This window comes from Ranitomeya imitator, chromosome 5, assembly GCF_032444005.1.
Source record: "Ranitomeya imitator isolate aRanImi1 chromosome 5, aRanImi1.pri, whole genome shotgun sequence".
In the NCBI taxonomy this organism is placed as follows: Eukaryota; Metazoa; Chordata; class Amphibia; order Anura; family Dendrobatidae; genus Ranitomeya; species Ranitomeya imitator.
In genome coordinates this window covers 16,701,218-16,723,654 of record NC_091286.1, presented here as the reverse complement: position 1 = coordinate 16,723,654, position 22,437 = coordinate 16,701,218, and the positions used below count along the sequence as shown (strand labels likewise).

Sequence of the window (22,437 nt, the reverse complement as noted above, 5' to 3'; positions counted from 1 at the left end):
CCGAGCATGCTCGGGTGTTATCTGGATATCTTGGGCGTGCTCGAATAATATGTTCGAGTCCCCTCAGCTGAATGATTCGCGGCTGTTAGTCAGCCACAACATGTGCGGAGATTGCCTGCTTGTTAGGGAACACTACCATGTGTTACGGCTGTCTAACAGCCACAAAACATGCAGCTGCAGGGACTCGAACAAGATACTGGGATAAGACCAGAGCATGCTCGAATAACACTTCATCCGACCAAGTTCGCTCATCACTAGTAAAGATCAATCAAAGGGTTCATGGCTAGAAATGAGTAAACTCCTAAACTATAATCTTTTGTTTAAACCACAGCAGATGATAATATCAGGATCATATAACTGTGCCAAAAGCAAATGCATAAGGTGAGAGAAGCCAGAACTAAAAGTTAGGGATTAATATCTGGATCGGTGTATTGATAGGTAGGCATTAGTGATGAGCGAGTGTGCTCGCTACTCGACTTTTCCGAGCATGCTCTGGTGTTCTCGTAAATTATGTGTCACCGCAGCTGCATTATTTTCGGCTGCTAAACAGCCTGAATACATGCAGGGATTGCCTGCTTGTTAGGGAATCCCCACATGTATTCAGGCTGTCTAGCAGCCGAAAATCAAGCAGCTGCGGCGACGCAGACATACTTTACGAGCACGCCCAAAATACTCGGAGAATACCCAAAATCTTGAGTAACGAGCACACTCACTCATCAGTAGTAGGCAATCAAAGAGGATCAAAAGAAGTAGCAACAGCAATTACAATAGTGTGGATATATCCGGAGACAGTGTGAGAGGTTTGAACCAATCGATAGATAGGCCAAAGGGAGTCATTGTAAAGTGGTTTATAAGGAGTCTATACGTCTAGAAAGGTATAACGATATGATAGAACTGCAGAGAAAAAGACATGGATCACACAACCAAAAATCATGTTATTCTAATGCCGATTTACGAATCAGCATGAGGTGAACATGAGCGCTGGCGTGTACTTCGGAGGACACAGCATGAACTTCAACCCAATATTGCGGCCAGCATGCAGCCAGTGGGTAAGGAAAGGGTGAATCAAACCCCCGAAAACCCCGCCCATATGACCGCAAACCTGTCCCGCCAAATTCAGGTGACAGGTTCCCTTTAAGGCTGTAAAACTTTAGGGACCCACTGAGAGGGTCGCTGTGACGTGGTAGCGGCTCCATACAGTCTGATCAGAATGTTACACTAAGAACCTCATGTTCAGTTTTGTACATTTTTGCCTAGCGACAATAGATCAATGTATGATTCTTATGATTCTTGGATTTACGGTTGAAGGATTTATTCTACCATTCTAGTATAACTATACGACTTTATATTGTGTAAGGAGGGATATTTGAGTTTCTGATTTATCAGTCCTGCAATGGGTGCATTTACCCTGGTTGATTATTGCGAACGAGTGCTGTTGGGAACACTTGGTTCTCAATATTTAGCTAGTGTAAAAAGGCCGCCAATCACTTGACGAAACAGTGACCAATTACCAAAAAAAATCATCTGTTTTTCATGTGAAATTATTTTTAATCTTGCTTCAAAATCATCATTCTCGGCAGCACGTAGTCCTGTGTAAACAGCGACAGTCTATGCACACACTGAACAATCATTTCAACAACCGTTCTATGTATATTCAAGTGACACTGTCTAAACCGGCTGCGAAATGACCATCGATGGGCTTCTATGTAGCCGATCAGCAGTCATTTGTGGACAACAATCGTATAGTCTAATGGCACAAAAAGCCAAAGAAAAAAATAAGAGTTGGGGGATATTGTGGCTGGAAAAAAAAGTGACAATTGACTGGAGACTTGTAAGTGAGGAGCCATAAGAGGTGCTGTGTGACATTAAGGGGGTGAAAGGGAGATTAATGGATTACCGTATTTTTCGGACTATAAGACACACTTTATTCCCAAAAAATATTTGGGGGAAATAGGGGTGCGTTTTATAGTCGGAATAAACTCACAAGTAGTGCGGTGGCAGCAGGAGTCAGGCGATTCTGTGGCGGTGCTGGTCCAACGCTGCAGGGCGATGATCACACTTCCTTCCCGGGCTGGTGCAGCAGGTGCCGAGATCTCAATCTGAGCATGCGCAGCCCCCGGCAGCCATTTTCCCGGAGGCCACTGCATCACAGCAATGGATGTGCGTGGACTTTGGGCTTTCAGAAAATGTCGGTGGAGCCCCCGCACCACTGAACCTACCGCACCAGTCTGGGATGGGAGTCATATCGCCGTACCAACTAACACAACCTGTGACCACGATCCACCAGCGCTGCCGATCCCCCGCTGAATTTGGACTGTAAGACGGACCCCCATTTGACACACTAATTTTTTCCCCCTATTTTCCTACTGAAAATTTGGGGTGCATCTTATGGTCCGGTGCATCTTATAGTCCAAAAAATACGGTAATAGGTTTTAACATAAAAGGTTAAAAACATAAATAGTAATGAGAACAAGTGACTTAAGATAGCGCAGAGGAGGAAGCTAAGGGTGCGTTTAATTTAAGAATGGGAACAAAAAAATAAGTGGTTGGTAGTAGTGATGACAGTAGGTGGGAAGAGGTGATTAGAAGGGGGGCAGGTGAGGGAATTCAGTCAGTTTAGACTCAACTCACCTGTAATTATGATTGTGGTCCACTCTTCTGATTCAGGTTCCTCCTTGATCTTGACATTTGCATCGACTGTCGAAACACCATCTGCATCTGCCAGACAAGAGGAGACAGCACTGAGCCAGATGGAAGATGCATTCTGATTAGTGATGAGCGAATATACTCGTTACTCGAGATTTCTCGAGCACGATCGGGGGTCCTCCGAGTATTTTTTTAGTGCTCGGAGATTTAGTTTTTCTTGCCGCAGCTGAATGATTTACATCTGTTAGCAGCATAAGTACATGTGGGGGTTGCTACGGAATTGGCCTGGTTGGCTTTGTCAAGTTTTGCTTGCACTGAAAAGTCATTAATTTTTCCTTTGCTTGTGGCTGGTTTATGAAGCATCAATAAATCAGCATGGACATTTAAATGGACACGCTTCCTGTGTTGCTTCACGACGCATCCAAATGTGTAGCAATACCACAATTAGTGTTAGAAGTACGGGCAGCGTTCCCAGGGAACATGTGTGACGGTTACAGAGGTACTGCATGTCATGGGTGAAGGTGGCCATAAGCCAGGAATATATCATCAGACAGCATGGAGGACCTGGTGAAACACCTGGTGCACGCCCAGAAGCAGCAGTAATAACAGCAGGAGATGAATAAACTGCTTATGCAACAGATCCAGCAACAATCGCAGCAGCACCGCCAGCAGCAGCAGTAGTTTGATCCACTAGAGGCGGTTTATGGCAAGGTGACAACTCCGACTCCACGATCCACTGATAAGAGGAGCCCTGCAGAAAACGATTGGGGGTGAAGACAGAGGTCTTTTTGACAGTTTTTCAAATGGGCGCCAAGAAAGAGAGAAACTTCCTCCAGAACGACGGGCAGAAGTATTGGCGCCATACTTAATGGTGGAGCCTCAGAAAGCCTACTATGACTTAGCCTTGCAAGACACTAAAGAATATGTCAAACTGAAATTTTGGCGCTTGGAGGTGACGATGACTGTCAGAGCGCAAATGTTTGATCTGCTGTCCAGAGTGGACATTGGAACTGCCCAAGGTACTGAGTACGACGAGGGCAATGAATCAATGAATATTAGAAAACTTGGCTTATACTCGAGTATCTACGATATTCTTCCTTTGCTTGTGGCTGGTTTATGAAGCACCAATAAACCAGCATGGACATTTAAATGGAAACGCTTTCTGTGTTGCCTCATGACGTACCCAAATGAGTAGCAATCCCACTTTTTCTTTTTCAATTCACCACTTAAAAATAAGCTATATAAAAGTTTGGCATTGCCGTAATCACACCGGTCTGGAGAATAATATTTTTAGCTCACAATGAAGACCATAAAACCACAACCCAACCCACAATGGCCATTTCATTGCTCTTGGAATTGTTTTCACCATTTTCCAACAAGAACAAGATTTATGAGCGACTCTTACCGGTCACTGACGCTGATGATGGGTTTTTCTCGGGTTCACTTGTTGTTCCATCAGAACTTTCCTGAAAGAATCAAATATTACAGACATAAGAAAAGGGGCAAAAGGCTTCAACCAATTAGCCATAAAATGAGACGGATCACTCAGCCTTGACCAGGGGCGGACATATCATTGGTGTGGCGAGTGCAGCCATACAGGGGCCCGATAGGTAAGGGGGCCCACTTTAACCTTCAAATCAGCAACAAATCTGTTACAGACACAAAGAGGGGCCATATAATGTTCTTAGGGTATGTGCACACGCTGCGGATCCGCAGCGGTTTCCCATGAGTTTACAGTATAATGTAAACCTATGGGAAATGAAATTCGCAATGCCCATGCTGCGGAAAAAGCCGTGCGGAAACACAGCGGTTTATTTTCCGCAGCATGTCAATTGTTTGTGCGGATTCCGCAGCGGATTTTCACCTGCTCCAATAGGAAACTGCAGGTGAAAACCCGCAGCGGAAACCGCACTAACAACCACGATAAATCCGCAGTAAAAACCGCAGCGTGGGCACATGTCCTTAGACAGGGGCCCACTTCTGGCAGGAGGAGATGTCAGAGGGGCGCAGACCCAAACCCTGGACTGTCTGCTCCCTCTGGGACAGTTGGGACTAGAGATGAGCGGATCAATTCACGGGTCTCTGGTCCGGCGCCCAGGTCAGTGCTACCTGGCGGCTGATCAGGAGCCGGTAAATCTCTCACCATCCTACATTTCATCACCCAGGGCCGGTGCGACATCTGTGCGTCCGGCTCATCTCTAGTTAGGACCTGTGGATTATTTTTGTTCTTTCATTCACAGTCGGAGCCTCCAGAACTTTCTTATCTTGATGTAGCTTCACTATACGACATCTGGCTTTTTGGAGCCTGTAAGGCCGTGTTCACACGTAGCATAAATACTGTGTTTTTGTTTTCTGCAGGATCTGTACCAAACTACGCAATAACAATCTTCTCTGGTTATTGATGCACTTTTTATGCCTTTTCCCCCTTATTTGATGCGTTTCTGGTGCTGATGTGAAGTTGCGGTTTTAATGTGTTTTTTATAGTACAGAAAAGTTCTGATTTTGCACTAAAAGTAACTGCAGTTTTTTAAATGTGGTGTTTTTAAGAAGCCTCCGGAAAAAAAAAAAAAAGCACCAAAACCGCACAGTTCAGCAGCGTCTTTAGACCACAGGGGCCGCAGTTTTCATGAAAATCACATCCACTTTGCTTGGACTGTTAAGCACAGCAGAATTTCTGTGCAAAAAGCGCATAAAAAAACTGCAGCATTTACAGGATTTCATTAAAACTCCATCTTCGGTGCATTGAAAAACGCTGCTGAATTCTGCGGTGTTGGTGCTTTTTTCCTCCATAGGCTTCTATGTGGAGCTTGGAAAAAACACCTAAGGGAAATAAAAAGCAGCTGCATTTTTAAGTGCAGAATCAATGTTTTTCTGTATTATTAAAAAAAGCACAAAAAATGCATCAAATAAGAGGGTAAGGGCATAAAAGAAACGCAATAATCTCAGAAGATTGTTATTGCATCGTATGGTGAGGACACCTGCAGGAAAAAAGGTAGGGAAAAAAACACATTTACATGTGAGCACGGCCTCAGCATTACATTTGTATTATTTTTTTTTCTCTATTAAACCTATAAAAAATGTTTGTGATGTTTATTATTTTTAAAAAAGTGCAGAAAAATTATATTATTGTAATTGTTTTTTCATCATTTTTAGTAATTTTATAGGAAGAAAAAAAAAATCTCTTTTACTTTCTGTTTAGAATACAGAGACATAAAAATACACTTCTATGTACAGATGTTTCTCTATGTAATCTGCCTGCGGAGTCAGAGCCTGCAAAACAGATCAAGTGCACAAAAATCTACCAGCGCAGACATATGAGGCCCAGTCCCCTCAGGAAGCGGAGCTACGGAGAGATGAAGATGTTGGAAAGAAGGCAATATTACAAACTGGAACAAGCCCTGACGTTCCGGGATGGCGGGACTGAGCCCTCAAAATCGGGAGAGTCCAGCTGAATCCGGGACGGTTGGGATCTATGATTTATTAGAAGCCTCATTACATCGATCTGTAGAGGATTTGTAGAAATCTCATCTCATCTACCTTATGATCCTGGGGGACATCTTCCTCCTTTTCTGGCCGCTCCGGGGAATATGGAGGACTGGGACTTCTCTCCGAGGGATTTATCGGGCAGGATTCATCTATAGGAAATAACGCAGGGACTGAATACATTGTCTATATGTGATGAGCAGATGATGGGGAATCTAGGAATGCTCCTGGGAACATCATCATTACTCTCGGCAGCACGTCGTCCTGTGTAAACGGCGGCCGTCTACGCAAACAGAACAATCATTTCAACGATCGTTCTGTGTACATACCAGTGCGACACACTGTCTAAACAGGCAGTTAAATGACCATTCATGGGCTTCTATGTAGCTGATCAGGAGTATTTTATGGACAGCAATCATGTAGTCTAATGGCACAATAAGTCAAAAAGAAAAAGAGTTGGGGGGGACTGTGGTGAGAAAAAAAAAAAGAGAAATGACTAGAGATTTGTAAGCAAGGAGCCATGAAGGGTGCTGGCTGACTTTAAGGAGTGAATATGGGATTAATAGGTTTTAACATAAAAGGTGAAACACAGGAATAGAAATGAGAACAAGATGGCGCCGAGGAGGAAGCTAAGGGTGCGTATAATTGTATAATTTGGAAATGGGAACAAAAAGATAATTATGAGATGGGGAAATGGGAGTTAGTGGTTGGTAGTGGTGGTGACAGTAGTTGGGGTGAGGGGATTAGGAGGAGGGCAGGTGAGACTCAATTTACCTGTAATTATGATCGTGGTCCACTCTTCTGATTCAGGTTCCTCCTTGATCTCGATATTTGGATCGAGTGTTGAGACACCATCTGCATCTGCAAGACAAGAGGAGACAGCACTGAGCCTGATGGAAGATGTTTTCCGATGCAATGAAGCTGAGGGGGAAAGTCATTGTGGGCAGGGAATATGGGGAATAGAGATGACAGAACCTTCCAAGGTTCGGTTCGCTGAATGGACCCCGAACCCCATTAGATTCAATGGAAGGCCAAACCAAATGTATACACAACACCTTAAGGGGTGACAAAAAGCTTCCCAAACAGCTATAATAAAGGACGGACACCACGAAATGTGGCATCAATTGACCCACAGTAGAAATTTGCTAATCAGCCATGGGCCATGCATGAGGTATCAGGGTCTAGCCCACCATTAAGAGCTTTGAATTGAAGTCTCAATTAACCCCTTTCTGCTATCGGACGGAATAGTACTTCCGATGGCAGATCCCCTGCTTTGATGTGAGCCCGCATTAAAGCCGGGACATGTCAGCTGTTTTGTACAGCTGACATGTGCCCGCAATAGCGGCGGGTGGAATCGCGATCCACCCGCCGCTACTAACTAGTGAAATGCCGCTGTCAAACGCTGCAAGCAGCATTTATCAAACACTTCCGGCCATTGGGCCGGAAATGCGCGCACCGGTGACCCCCGTCACGTGATCGGGGGTCATCGATGCGTTGGCATAACAACCAGAGGTCTTCTGAAGACCTCTATGGTTGTTGATGCCAGATTGCTGAATGCCACCCTGTGGTCGGCGCTCATAGCAATGCAGTATATCTGCTACATAGGAGCGATGTGAGCATCGCCTCTATGTAGCAGAGCCGATCAGGCTATGCCAGCTTCTAGTCTCCCATGAAGGCTATTGAAGCATGGCAAAAGTAAAAAAAAAAAATATATGAAAACAATAAAAGTTTAAATCACCCCCGTTTCGCCCCATTCAAAATGAAACAATAAAAAAATCAAACCTACACATATTTGGTATCGCCGCGTTCAGAATCGCCCGATCTATCAATAAAAAAGAATTAACCTGATCGCTAAATGGCGTAGCGAGAAAAGAATTCAAAACGCCAGAATTACGTTTTTTTTGGTTGCCGCGACATTGCATTAAAATGCAATAACGGTCGATCAAAAGAACATATCTGCACCAAAATGGTATCATTAAAAATGTCAGCTCATCACGCAAAAAATAAGCCCTCACCCGACCCGAGATCCCCAAATATAGAGACGCTATGGGTCTCAGAAAATTGAGCAATTTTTTTTTTTTTTTTTAGCAAATTTTGGAATTTTTGTTCACCACTTAGATAAAAAAGAACCTAGACATGTTTGGTGTCTATGAACTCGTAATGATCTGGAGAATCATAATGGCAGGTTAGTTTTTTGAACCTAGCAAAAAAGCCAAACAAAAAAACAAGTGTGGGATTGCACTTTTTTTGCAATTTCACCGCACTTGGAATTTTTTTCCTGTTTTCTAGTACACGACATGGTAAAGCCAATGGTGTCGTTCAAAAGTACAACTCGTCCAGCAAAAAACAAGCCCTCGCATGGTCATATTGATGTAAAAATAAAAGGTTATGGCTACGGAGAAATAACAAGGATATGGATCAGTGATCCTATTAATAAGTAACTTTACCGTAGAACAAGATTTTTGAGCGACTCTTACCGGTCACTGACGCTGATGATGGTTTTTTTTCGGGTTCACTTGTTGCTCCATCAGAACTTTCCTGCAAGAATCCAATGTTATAGACATAAGAAAAAGGAAAAAAATAGGAGCCTGGGTTTAGCTTATATCCAGGCTTGAAACAATCAGCCCTAAAAGGAGACAGATCAGCCTTGACCAGGGGCGGACATATCATTGGTGTGAGGAGTGCAGCCATACAGGGGCCCGAGGGGTAAGGGGGTCCACTTTCATCTTCAAATCAGCTAGTAGGTCCTGTGACAGACACACAGAGTGGCCGTATAATGTTCTTACACAGGGGCCCACTTCCGTCTGTGTCCACCACTGGCCTTGGTCTTTGTATAGGCCTTATTGTGAAAAGCTGCTCCCAAAACTTTTTGCATATACTGTATATCTCTGTACAATTTGATAATGTCTGCCTCGTAGACAGAATGATCTGCTGCTAGCATGTTGTTACCACCGCACAGCCCTGACCGCACCCCAATCCAGGCCCATTTACCACAGGGGCGGTGGCAGTGAGAGACAATCAGACGCCCAAGACTGCAGGGCCAGGACAGTCCACTGTATCTAGGGCAGTTGGGACTAGAGGTAAGGGGACCAATTAACGGGTCTCTGGTCCAGTGTCCAGGCCAGTGGTACCGGGGGGCTGGATGGCAGTCCCACTAATCTCTAAACATCTGGTGTTTGATCACCCAGGGCTGGTGTGATGTCACCTGTACGTCCCGCTCATCTCTACTTGGGACCTGTGGATTTATTTTTTGTTCCTTCATTCACAGTCGGAGCCTCCAGATTTTTCTCATCCTTCGATCTGGCCTTTTTGAGTCTGTAGGCTGTGTTCACACATAGCATAAAATTAGAATTAGACTTACCGGTAAATCGGTTTCTAATAACCCTCCACTACAGCACCACTGGAGGATGTCACCACACCCCAATAAGGACAGGAAACACAAAAGAAGTCAAACAGCCCGTCTCACAGGACCATAAGAGTGTGAATGCTTAAAAATATATCTATCATCACCCAATTCAAATTAAAACAAGAAATAATTGAGCAACGGGAGGGAATTACCCGTGCTGTCGTGGATGGTTATTAGAAACCAAATTACCAGTAAGTCTATTTCTATTTTCTTCAATTACCCTTCACAACAGCATCACAGGAGGAATACCAAAGACTAATGTTAGGGAGGGACAAAGCCTGGAGAACTTTTCTCCCAAAGGCCAAATCTTTAATGGACATTAAGTTTAGCCTATAATGTTTGGAGAAGGCATGGACCAGGTACCAGCTCTGCTGATCTGCTCGATGGCCCACATTCCTCTAGTGGAATGAGCCGTAAGTTTTTCTGGAGGCGACAGGTTCTGGTTCTGATATGCTTCAATAATTTTTTTTTTTTTTAAATCCAGTTGGCAATAGTGTTTTTTGATGTTTTCTTTCCTTTATTCTGGCCATATAGCTGGACAAACAGATTCTGGACTTATCTCCACGGTTGCGTCTTTTGGAGATAATGAAGGACCACTCTTCGTACGTCCCAGAGAATGGAACTTTTCCTCCCTCTTATTTGCTGGGTTCTGGCAGGAGGAGGAAAGAATTATCTCCTGTGACCTGTGGAACTCTGACACCACCTTGGGCAGGAAGGATGGGTCAAGACAAAGAACAAGTCTGTCCTCTAGAACTGTCAAATATAGTTCATTGATTGAGAGGGCATGAAATTCACCCACTCTCCTGGCTGTAGTGATCGCTACCAGAAAGGCTGTCTTCCAAGACAGTTTGTCCAGTTCTATCGAAGATAAGGGTTCAAACGGTGGAAGCGTAAGACCGTTAAGCATAATATTAAGTTCCCAGGAGGGGACTAGGTTAATCAATCTAGGACGAAGACGAGAAGCCGCATCTATGAACCTCTTCACCCAACGATGGTCAACCAGGCTCTGGTCAAAATATGAACTTACGGCTGCGAACTGAACTTTGAGGTTGCTAGGTTTGAGGCCCTTTTTCAGGCCTTCTTGAAGGAAGTCTATGATCTGAGCGATGTTTGATTGGCAGGGGTCTGGAGAAGTAGGCACACACCATGGCACAAAGGTTTTCCATATTTTATGATATATGGCATTTGTCACCGGCTTTCTGCTGTTCTGGAGGGTGCAAATAACTCTGTCTGAGAGGCTTTTAATTTTCAAAATTATGAATTCAGAAGCCAGGAGGTCAGACAAAGGCTTCCTGGATCTGGGTGGTGAAGGAGGTTTCTGATTGGTGGGAGAATCAGGGGACCTTCTATATTAAAGGTTGCTCAAGGTGCCAAACCAGCTTCTCTTCGGCCAGAATATAGATCTGATGTCATGGAGCTGAGGATTGACATCACGAACCTTACAGACACTAATTTTGGGCTTCGTAGGAAGGCTATCCTGGATCTTAGTTGGATCTGCTTTTCTATAAGGAAGAAGAACGTTTGTCTGCGAGAATCTAGTAGAAAACCTAGGAACGTCGTTGCCGTGGCGGGAACCATATCTGATTTTTAATGGTTCACCATCCATCCCAGAGATGTTGGAATCTGGGTTTTTGTTTATAGATGTTCTTGAAGTAATAGCATAGAGGAAGCCACAAGCAGCAAATCATTGAGATATGGGATTATATAAATATTTTCACTCCTTATGGAAGCCATGACTTCTGCCATAAACTTTGTGAAGATTTGCGGTGCTGATGATATTCCTAATGGTAGAAAACTGAATTGGTAATGCACTACTTGTCTTCTTCGGGCAACCGCGAACCTTAAGAATATCCGATAGGATGGATGAATGGGGACATAATACGCATCCTGTAAATCGATAATTGCCATGATGAAGTCTTGTCCTATCAGGCGTACTGTTGACCTGATGGACTCCATCTTGATCCTCCTGTATACGATGCGCTGGTTCAGAGGTTTCAAGTTTATTATAATCCTGTGGACACCGTTTGGTTTCTTTATAAGGAAAAGTTGGGAGTAGTGTTCCCTGCTTCTCTCTGCTTCTGGAGCTGGGGAGATTACACAACCCTTTAGACTGGACATCAGGGCATTTGGAAGCTTTGGAGAAGAGAGATGGGTTATCTTCACCCTCTGTGGAAGATAGGAAGAGAATTCTATTTTTACTCCCGACTGGACCGATTTCAGGGTCCATGGGTTTGCGCAAATTTTGCGCCAATGGGGGAGTAATTTTGAAATGCGACCTCCTACTGTACTGGCGACCTTGGGAGAGAAATATATTTCTGCCATGCACTCCTTTTGGATAACTCCACCGGCCTGATTTTCCTGTCTCTCTGTGTGCTGAGGTGGTTGTTCCTGAGAAAGTCGAAAAGAGATCTCTTTCTGAAGCTTTTTGGCTTGGAAAGAGATTTTGTCTTGTATGAGGTCTTCTCTGATAGGTCATCGAGCGCCGGTCAAAACATGTATTCTCTCTTAAAGGGAATAGGACAGAGCTTTAAAGTTACATCATGGCTCCATGATTTCACCAGAGTGCACGTGTCACAGAATTTGATAGAACTGACAAAATTGCTGCCACCCTTACTGATTCTGCCAGAAAAGCCGTGGCTTTCTGGAGGAAAGGTAAGGATGTTAGAATATCCTCTTTGGGAGCATAGTAAGGTGTTCTTCTAACTGATCAAGCCACCGAGACATTGATCATGCAACACACGTGGAGACGACGTTTGTCTTTAGCTGGGCTGCTGAAGTCTCCCAGAATTTCCTTAAAAGGCTGCCCACCTTGCACTCCAGAGGATCCCTCAGCTGAGAGGAATCTTCAAAAGCCAAGGTTGTCTTGTTAGCCACTCTTGCTACCTGATTGTCAATCTTCGATATTTCAAACCAACATCTTGTAGTTTCCTCATCCACTGGGAACCTGTCTCTTGGTTCGACGAGAATACTCAGGCTCTTCTCCGGGGATTACAATTCATCCAAGATTAAGTCCTGGATGTTTATGTGTATGGCAAATACCATCTCTTTTGACTGGAGGCCACCGAAAACTCTTCTTGAACTGTTTAGGTATTCTTCTCTTCCTCTACCTCCATAGTCTTCCTTACTGCCGTATGAAATTCCTCCATATCCTCGGAGGAAAAATAATATTTTTTTATTATCCTGGATAACTTCTGGGGCTGGGCTTAGTTCACCCTTTTCAGGAAGTTCTTCCAGTATGGACATCTCTTCTTAAGATTCTGAGTCCATATCTTTTTCCTGGCTAATCTTTCTTTTCTTAGCCCCTGAAGGGATACTGGGAGTGGGTTGGTAGAAAGAGGCCACGGAAGATTGGATTTCCTGGTGAACTATCCCATTGATCTCCTCCATTAAGGAACGCTGTTCATCCTTACCAATTTTTTCAGTGCATTTCTGGCATAGAGGTTTTTGATGAGAGGATGATAGGGTTTTTTTTTTTGCATAAGTTGCACATTTGCGGCTTGATGTTTTAGTTTCTCCTAAAAGACAGGGGGGAACGAAAATAATGGTAGCACAGACAATAACCTGAACCACAGAGAAGGAAACCCTAATGCCAGGAAACTTACTGGGACTGGAACAGCGCTGGGCTCTGCAGACGCGGAGCAGGAAGAACTTAAATCCTCCATGAAATAATAGCAGGGTTGGTCCTACCTTAGGGTGTTTTCTGTCCAGGGCTTTTATATAGGTGACTGGACCCAGCGCCTTCCTCTTATTAGAGGGACTTCTCCCCCCAATATCCAGCTGTGTGGCAAGGAGTGAGAGGCCCATTCAATCACCGGTGGTCATCCCTGACGAAAAACTCTCTGAATCAGGCCGCTGTGTTCCAACGCAAACCAGAAGTGACGTCATAAATAGGTGCCGGGCATCCGACGTCATGCGTCATGCGCTTCAGCATGGGAACAAGGCGGAAATCCTGTAGCAGATGCGCCCAGCGCCCCAAGTCGGCAAGGACGGCACTTGAGGAGGAAGACTGAAAACCCACCAGACTATACCTGCAGGCGCAAACTGAATGAGGAGTCCTGAGTCCTTAGGAGACGTGAGCAGCATTGGAGAGGAGAGGTATGCAAAGTCGATCTCCGCTGCCTGGTTATAGGTATTTATTAAAATCGTTGTCAACCGCCAGCACCACAGGATAACCTCTTCATCCCAATAGGGACAGGAAAAAACACTGAAGAGAGGGTGTAGGAGGTGTTTTTTGACATCTTTGTGTTTCCTGTCTCTGTTAGGGTGGGGTGACATCCTCCTGTAGTGCTGTCCTGTGGGGGGTTATTGGAGAAAACTGTCCTTTTGTTTTCTGCAGGACCCACACCATGCTACCCAATAGCAATCTTCTCTGGTTATTTCTGCATTTTTTTTTGCCTTTTCCCCCTTATTTGATGCATTTTTTGTGTAGATGTGAAGCCGCGTTTTTAATGTGTTTTATACTAAAGAAAAGTTTTGATTCTGCACTTAAAGATGTAAATGCAGTTTTTTACATGTCTTTTTTTAGGCTCTACATAAAAGACGAGAGAAAAAAAGCACAATTCAGCAGTGTCTTTAGACCACAGGGGGCGCAAGCTTTCATGAAATCACATCTACTTTGCATGGAGAAATAAATTGCAAAATTTCGGTGCAAAAAAAGAAATCTGAAAAAAGCACAGCATATACATTACATGTGAACACAGCCTAGATGTCTGAGCAAAGTGGATGTGATTTCATGAAATCTCCCCCATCGGTGCGTATTTTGGTGCATTTTTTCTCTACAGGATTCTATGTGGAGCTTGAAAAAAAACACAAGCAGCTGCATTTTTAAGTGGAGAATCAAAGCTTTACTGTATTATTAAAAACATAAAAAATGCGGCTTCACTAGTGCCCCAAAAGTGCATAAAATAAGGGGGAACGCTCACAAAAGATACGCAACAAACACTCAATAATAAGAGAAGATTGCTGTTGCGTCGTGTGGTGAGGACACCTGCAAAAAATGTGCAGTAAAAAAGAGAAACATTTAAGTTACGTGTGAACACGGCCTCAGCGTTGTATTTTTATTACTTTTTTTCTCTATTAAACCCATAAAATCCATACATGGATCATGCCATTTTTTTACGCCATTTACCGATCCCCATAAATAATCTGATCATTGTGTTGTGCGGGTCGTTACGATTACATGCACAACAAATAAGTCTGTTATTTGTTGAATTGTAATGTTTATTTATTTATATATTTTTTTAAAAGCAAGTTAAAACTGACATTATTGTAATTGTTTTTCATTATTTTTTTAGTCATTTTATAGGAAGAAAAAAAAAATCTCTCTTATTCATTCTCCCTCTAGAATACAGAGAAATAGAAATACACAGCTATGTGCAGATGTATCTCTATGTAATCTGCCTGTGGAGTCAGAGCCTGCAATACAGAACAAGTGCACAACATTCTCCCAGAGACATTACCAGAGCCTGTGGCTTAGCAGCTTTAGTTTCTACCTGTAATGTTGAAGATTGTGGGTTTGAGACCTGGGGAGACAAAAAAAAAAGAGAAAATTACTTTTTGTAATTGCTTTTTAGCATTTTTAGTAGTTTTATAGGAACAAAAAAAAAAAGTGAAGATTTTGGGTACCTACCGTAAAATCTCTTTCTTGGAGCCTTCATTGGGAGATACAGGAAACCATGGGTGTATGCTGCTGCCACTAGGAGGTTGACACTATACACAAAAAAGTTATCTCCTCACCGGCAGTATATACCCACCAACTGGCAGGAAGCTCGTTAGTTAATGAGAAAGCAGTAGGAGAAGCAACAGGTATCCAACTATCATAACATAACCACAACGAACAATAAACAAGGGAGGGTGCTGTGTCCCCAAATGAAGGTTCCGAGAAAGAGATTTTACGGTAGGTACCCAAAATCTTCATTTCTCTATCGCTTCATTGGGGGACACAGGAAACCATGGGACGTCCAAAAGCAGTCCCAAGGGTGGGTAAAGGTAGTACCGTCAAGTCAGAGCTCGGGTCACTGCTGCTTGCAGGACCTTTCTACAGAGATTCGCATAAGACTAAGCCTACATGTGAACCTTGTAGAACCTGGAAAAGGTATGTCAGGAAGACCATGTAGCAGTCTAACAAATCTACGAGACCAACACCTGGTGGTGGGTGACAGAGGAGGCCCCCACTGAGCGAGAGGAGTGCGCTGTGCCCTTAAATGGATGTGATCTGTCCATTAGTCGGTAGGCTTCAGAATGGCAGAGCGAACCCAGCTGGCCTCAATAGACTTGCAAACAGCCAAGACCTTTACGAGTACATTCTGGGATTAAGAAGTGAATCTGCGCATCTGATTGGTGCTGTCCTGGGACGGTAGATACAGAGAACTCTACCAGGTGCAGTTTGTTTAGCGACCACTCTTGATGAAGAAAAGGAACAAAAAATGGACAAAAGGAAGAAAAGAGAAAAAAAAACAGTATCCTTAATGGGGAGAAATGCAAAAAAAACACTTTAGGGAGAAAGGTTGGTATCGGACGTAAAACTACCTTGTCCTGGTGACACTCCAGATAAGAAGGAACGACATGAGATCTGTGAGTTTGGAAACTCATCTGATAGAAAAAATGGCTATAATTTTTCGAAAGTGAAAGGAAACAGCAGCCACCTGTCTCTTGAGAAAACTCAAGGACAGGCCAGATCTCAGTCCCAAATGTAAGAAGGAAAAAATGGAAAATAGAGGAAAGACCCTCGGAAAGGTCTGATTAGTTGCATACCAGCAACCAAGAACATTTTCCACTAACGGTGGGAAATGCGAGAAAAAGAAGGCTTCATAGCTCTGAACATGGTCTGGATAACCTAATTGGAGAATTTGGTTGATTTCAGAAACATGGTCTTAGTCATGCCATTAAATAGAGCGACTGAGAATTCTGCTGGAATAGGGAACCCTGCGAGAAAAAATCCGGGAGATCCTGAAGTCTCTACGAAGTGCCTGTGAGGAAGTTGATTACTTCTACATACCCGAGTCTTCTGGGGCGATGAGAATGATGGGCACTCCCTCAATCTTGATCCTCTGGACTACCCTAGAGGTCAGTGTTAAGGGAGGCAACAGCTACGGAAGGGAGAAGTGAAGCCAAGGAATTACCAAAGCGTCAGTGCCGATTGCTAGCGGGACGTGTGATCTAGAGACCACATGAAGAATCTTGTGACTTAGACTTGACTCTATTAGGTTGATGTCGGGAAACCCTCAAAGGAGCCACATGTTGTGGGAGACTCCATGATTCAGGGACCACTCGCTGGCGACGGGAGCCTCTCGGCTGAGAAAATTGGCGGCCCAAATCTCCACTCTTAGGTGCAAGTGCCAAGATCATAACCGAATTCATGGCACTTCTGACAATACTGCTTGACATAAGGTAATTCCTTCAAGGTTCATAGGTTCACCTCTGTCACGTCTGTGACATTGTCGGTTTGGACCCGAAACGAATGGCAGAGAATAGGGTCTTGCAAGAAAAAGTAGAGCAAGAGGGAGGGACCCAAAATCCAGAATGTCCTGGACTGTTTAAGTTCTGAAAAGCTGCTCCCTAATTGAGAAGATTGGCTTCTGTAGCAGCGATCTTCCGACATGGTGTGGGAAAGATTTTCTGCAATTGACTAGAGGAGATTAAGTCCACCAGTCTAGAGACTTATTTATCCGGAGAGGGGCGTGATTATTCGATAGAGGGAGTGAATCGACCAGTCCCATCTTGATGGCAGAAATGGTTTTTTTTTTGTTTTTTTTTAAAGGACGCATATGAAAGTAGGCAAATAGAACTGCTTCCATTGATGCAACCATCCTACCTAGGACGCTCACACAGAAGCGGAGCGAACGTGCAAATGTGCCTCTGAGGGAGAGAGTCCCACGTGATAGGATCAAGGGTTTTTCCTTGGGTAGAAAAAAAAACTCTTGATCATGCTGGGTCAAACAGCGTTCCCAAAAAATTCAATATTTTGGGCAAGAGACTATTGGGATATTGATAACCCAGCCAAGATGGGAGAGGTTACCAGAATGCAATTGCAGCGCCCCAGAGTCCTGGTCGTTGCAGTAATGTTGTTCTTCCACCAGGGGGAGCGATGTTACGTCTGATGGCACCAAAGGAGTTCACCCTGCCAGGTATCACAGCCACACACACTTCACACGCCGGTCCACCAGGGGGAGCTAAGGGTTCTATGTACTAGGCCACTCCTCACACTTGGGTAAAACTGGTGGGTTGGTTAGGATGTCAGACAGTTGGAGCCAGGAGGAGGAGAGGGAGAGAAGCAGACTGGGCTCGGCCCAGGGAATTCCTGTCAGGCAGACAGAGGAATAAGAAAGAACATCAGCGGCTCAGTAGAAAGGACACGGAGTTGCGCCTGCAACCCATGCGGCAGTCTCCTAAGGAAGGACAAGAAAGGAAGTGTGCCGTAGTGAGTGAGCACAGAAGTCATAGCAACAGGAGTAAAACACCAGTGGGAGACCAGCTAGAAGCAGGCTGCCTCCCACTGAGCGCATATCCGGTAGCCGGAACACCGAGGGAGTAATAGACTCTACGCTTTACTTCAGAGACCGGCAGGACAGTCGATTTCAAGTTGGCTGTCCGACCTAAACACCTAAGCAGACAAGGTGGCAACGTGGAGGAGGGGCATCTCTAGGGTCCCTATAAAAAAGCCTCAGGCCACCACCGTCATACGGGTTATGTCCTATCCATCTGGGGGACAGAGAGAGAGAAGTAACAAGAGTGAGGACCTTATGGTAGCTAATGCAAGTAAGGACCTACTACGTTACTGTGCGCAAGGGGAAGGCTACTGATTTCCACCTGGATAAGGGGACTCTGGGAATTGCCATCAGACCGGCCGGACTCTGCCTGCCCTGTCATCCGGCACTCTGGACTGTGGATGCTGAAGCCTTCAGTAAAGGTAAAGAGACTGCACCCCTGTGTCCTCGTTATTCACCGGGCCTTGCACCATCCACCATCACCATCTACACTTCTGGGAAGCCCTGGGGATATACTTCACCTGTGGGAAGGTATACCATCTAGCTGCCATTCCATCACCCCAGCGGACCCCTAAGCAGCGTCGTCACCCTGACCGAATACCACAGGTGGCGTCACGAACACTACCGTTATCTACGAACTCTGCCTTTTATTGGGCGCCTCTCATAGGGCCACGGTCCGGGTCCTCGCTGAGGGAACTGAAGGACCCGGTACCGAGTACCCCATTGCCCTTACGTGGGGGCGATCCACAATCATGAGAAAAGAGCTCCAAATTCCTTGGAAAGGAGTCCGCGGCAAGATCTGAACTTAGAATCCAGGTGCCAAGGAACGACAGTGTCGAGTAGAAAGCCGGAAAAAAACACTTAAATGGCGAAAAGGGACAATGCTGATGTGGACTCTAAATCACTTTGAGGACGACTGGTCCAGTTTAAGGAAATTAGTACTGATAACTTGAGGTATCTTGATAGCTCTTGATCGATTCAGACCAGACCATAGCCAGGGATTCCGTAAGTTGGAATGGGCTGTCCGGGTGAGACAGCGCTGGCCCCGAGAATTGTAATTTAGTCACCGAGAGGGAAAAAACACAAGAGTACAACTCTAAATGCTGAGAATGATACAATCTTTGCCATAGAAGAGGACTCCTTTACGTGATGTTTGGACATCAGATCCAAGGCTAAAGAGGCTCTCGTGCTCTTGCCTGCGGCTTGATAAGAACAAAGTGATATCCAATCTGTAAAGAAGACGTAAGTAGGGAAACAGACAAAGAACTGAGATTGCGCTAGACCCCCTGGACTGCACAATGATCAGCCATAAAGATAATTGTAAAAGTAGGACCTGACTCACTGGATAGTGGACAGAGCACTAGAAACGCTGCGGCTGTTAGTCATTTTGGGTCTAACTACTGGCTAGTGGGTAGCGCAGCTGGACTGCATTGCGGAAAGCAATGTGGTTAAGTGTAGATGGAGGTCCTGACCTGTTGGATAATTCTTGGCAAATCATATTCACTGGATGGAGGACAAGACCCCTGGGTCATAACCGTAATCGAGGTTGGGTTATGTGGTAGATAGTGAGTCTGACTTGCTGGATAGCAGGCAGAGCGTTTGGACAACTGCTGCAAGCAGTCATATGGTAGATGATAGATGGTGTGACTGACTTACTGGATAGTGGAGAGAGATCTTACATTTGCTGCTGCGATCGGCCATGTGGTACATGGTAGATGGTGCATCCGACAATGGATGGTGGGCAGGAAACGTGGACCGCCGCTGTCACTGACCATTAGATACATGGTAAATGATACATCTGACTCACTGGATAGTGGGCAGGAAACGTGGACCACCACTGAAAACGACCACGAGGAACGTGACAGGTGGTGCATCTGAGTCACTAGATGGTGCATTTTAAATGGTACGTCTGACTCACTGGATAGTGGACATGAGACATGGACCACTACTGCATTCGACCATTAGGTACGTGGTAGATGGTGCATCTAATAAACTATATAGTAGTCAGAAAATGTGGACTGCAGGTGTGATCGACCATGAGGTACGTGATAAAAGGTACATCAAATTCACTGGGTAGGGGACCAAACACTAGCGCTGCTATCCCTATAGCACCTAAAGTCTAATTACCCAAGGATGGAAAAGCTGGAGAAGAAATGTACAGACTCTGCAGGAGCTACATTGGGAATGACTAGATATTGTATACATAGAACCAGACAGGGACTAAATTTAGAAAACCGTCCATCGGGAGAGCAGGGTGGTGAGAAGCAGGCCCAGGAACCAGCCAGGGACTAAATTTAGAAAACCGTCCATCGGGAGAGCTGGGTGGTAAGGGGCCGCGGTTGCTCTATAACTGCATCATGATTTTACGTAAAAAACACCATATCACTATTTTGTTTAAGGGGACCCCCCTCCTGTTTTCCCGGGACTTTTAGGGAGAGATACCTGTCCTGAAGGACCCGTAATCCTTCTTGGCAGCACGATAAGGAAGACGGTCATCAGACATCCTGGAAAAACGGGCGGCTGGAGGGTATCTGGTCCCGGGGCTATATGTCGGGCAGCTATAAGGTACCGACATCGTCTTCCCACCCTGCACGTCTGGCTCTGTAGCGACCGGGCTAGGGTGTAGTGGTGAGGACCAGTCCGCATCTTCCTCTGTGCGAATGCTTCAAACACTCTTGATGTGTTAGGGGACATGGGTTTCCTGCCTGGTAGACACAAGACACGAGAGGGTACAGTAGTGACGCAATCACACACTGTGCTCCCGGTCTCTAGGGGATAGAGCGGAGTGATCAATTACACTCCGTCGCTCAGAATCACAAGCTGTATCTGAAAAATAAAGATCATTAATAAAACATAACAAAACCTAAAGGTAGAAAGGGGGCAGAGAGCAGCCCGGTGTCCACCTCCTACTGACACTAAGCTACAGCTCATGAGCTTCCTGCCAGTCGCTGGGTATATACTGCTGGGGAGGAGATAACTTTTTTTTTTGTGTATAGTGTCTACCTCCTAATGGCAGCATCATACGCCCATGGCTCCTGTGTCCTCAATGAAGCGATAGAGAAAAAAAATCTGGATAAAATGTACACGTATAATGTACGTATGGGTTCACTGCCTGCAATACATCTCAATATTACCATCTTATCCTAAGCTTATCATTATGAGCTGTGCCTCATAGCTAGAGCTGATGCCTGCGAACATGGAGGCATGCGTTGAGAATAAGAGAATAAGTGAATATTATAAGTCAATTTATTTCAGTGCAGACACAAGTGGCCCCAGTCCCCGAGGAGTAGGAGCTACGGAGCGGAGAGGGGCGAGTATTAGAAGCCGGGATGGCAGGACTGACACCTCAAATTGGGACCGCCCCGCTGAATCCCGGTCGGTTGGAATCTATGGTTTATTAGAAGCCTCATTACATCAATCTGTAAAGGATTTATAAAAATCTCATCTCTTCTACCTGATGATCCCGGGGGACATCCTCCTCCTCCTCTGGCCGATCCTGGGAATATAGAGGACTGGGACTTCTCTCCGGGGGATTTCTCGGACTGGATCCATCTATAGGAAATAACCGCAGTGACTGAATACATTGTCTATATGTGATGAGCAGATGATGGGGAATCTAGACGACTCTCAGACCTGTTCTCTACAACCCAGGAAGGTCTCCTCTTACCCGGAGATGTGATGGACCGGTGATCCTCCATCATGGCGTCCTTGTATAGATCCTTGTGTCCTTCTATATACTCCCACTCCTCCAAGGAGAAATAGACGGTGACGTCCTGACACCTTATAGGAACCTGACACACACAATGACCCGCCATTAGCAGACCCCTCCCCCGGCGTTATTGTATAATGTCCCAGCATTCCCGGCAGCGCTCACCTCTCCGCTCAGCAGCTCAGCGATCCTATTGGTCAGTTCTAGGATCTTCTGCTCATGTATCAGTGAATGAGGTGGAGGCTCGGTGATGTCACTCGGGGTCCTGCTCCGCCCTCCTGACACATGGGGGGTCACACACTCCCCAGACGACGTCTTCACTACTGTGTGATCCTGTGTATGGGGAGACGCCGATCACTACACAGAGGACAAGAATCCTTCACCTTTCCCGTCATTTCCCTGCTTTATTCCTAGAGATCAGAGTGATGTGATGTGAAGGTCTAATATCTGAGCTGCAATGTGGTCTTTGTCCTGCTCCTTCCACGGGGAGAAGCTATTCATGGATCCATCATTTAATAAAGGAAAAGAGTCCTGAACATAAGGAACCTGCGGAAACAAAACATATAAATATCATAGAGATATTGGAAGAAGGCAGGAGGTAGGGTCCTGGATGGCAGCTATGTGTTACTGAGATGGTTTTATTTTTTACTTGATTTTGGTTCCGGGGTTTAGGAGCGACCAAAAGAGCCTGGATGGGAAGAGTCGCT

At 45.1% G+C, this 22,437-nt stretch overlaps 1 protein-coding gene across 1 annotated transcript in view; it reads right to left on the bottom strand.

Moving 5' to 3' along the window:
• The window catches only part of LOC138637639 (zinc finger protein 594-like), a gene marked incomplete at its 5' end in the record, with an annotated part of 74,403 nt that extends 52,319 nt beyond the window's left edge, over window positions 1–22,084 (bottom strand). The window contains 9 exons of the mRNA XM_069726478.1: window positions 2,632–2,718; window positions 4,052–4,112; window positions 6,184–6,281; window positions 6,904–6,990; window positions 8,607–8,667; window positions 15,028–15,057; window positions 21,476–21,573; window positions 21,689–21,812; window positions 21,896–22,084. Of these exons, the coding sequence (XP_069582579.1) occupies window positions 2,632–2,718; window positions 4,052–4,112; window positions 6,184–6,281; window positions 6,904–6,990; window positions 8,607–8,667; window positions 15,028–15,057; window positions 21,476–21,573; window positions 21,689–21,812; window positions 21,896–22,084 (835 nt within the window). The remainder of the gene's footprint in view (window positions 1–2,631; window positions 2,719–4,051; window positions 4,113–6,183; window positions 6,282–6,903; window positions 6,991–8,606; window positions 8,668–15,027; window positions 15,058–21,475; window positions 21,574–21,688; window positions 21,813–21,895) is intronic.
• Between the last annotated feature and the right edge of the window lie 353 nt (window positions 22,085–22,437).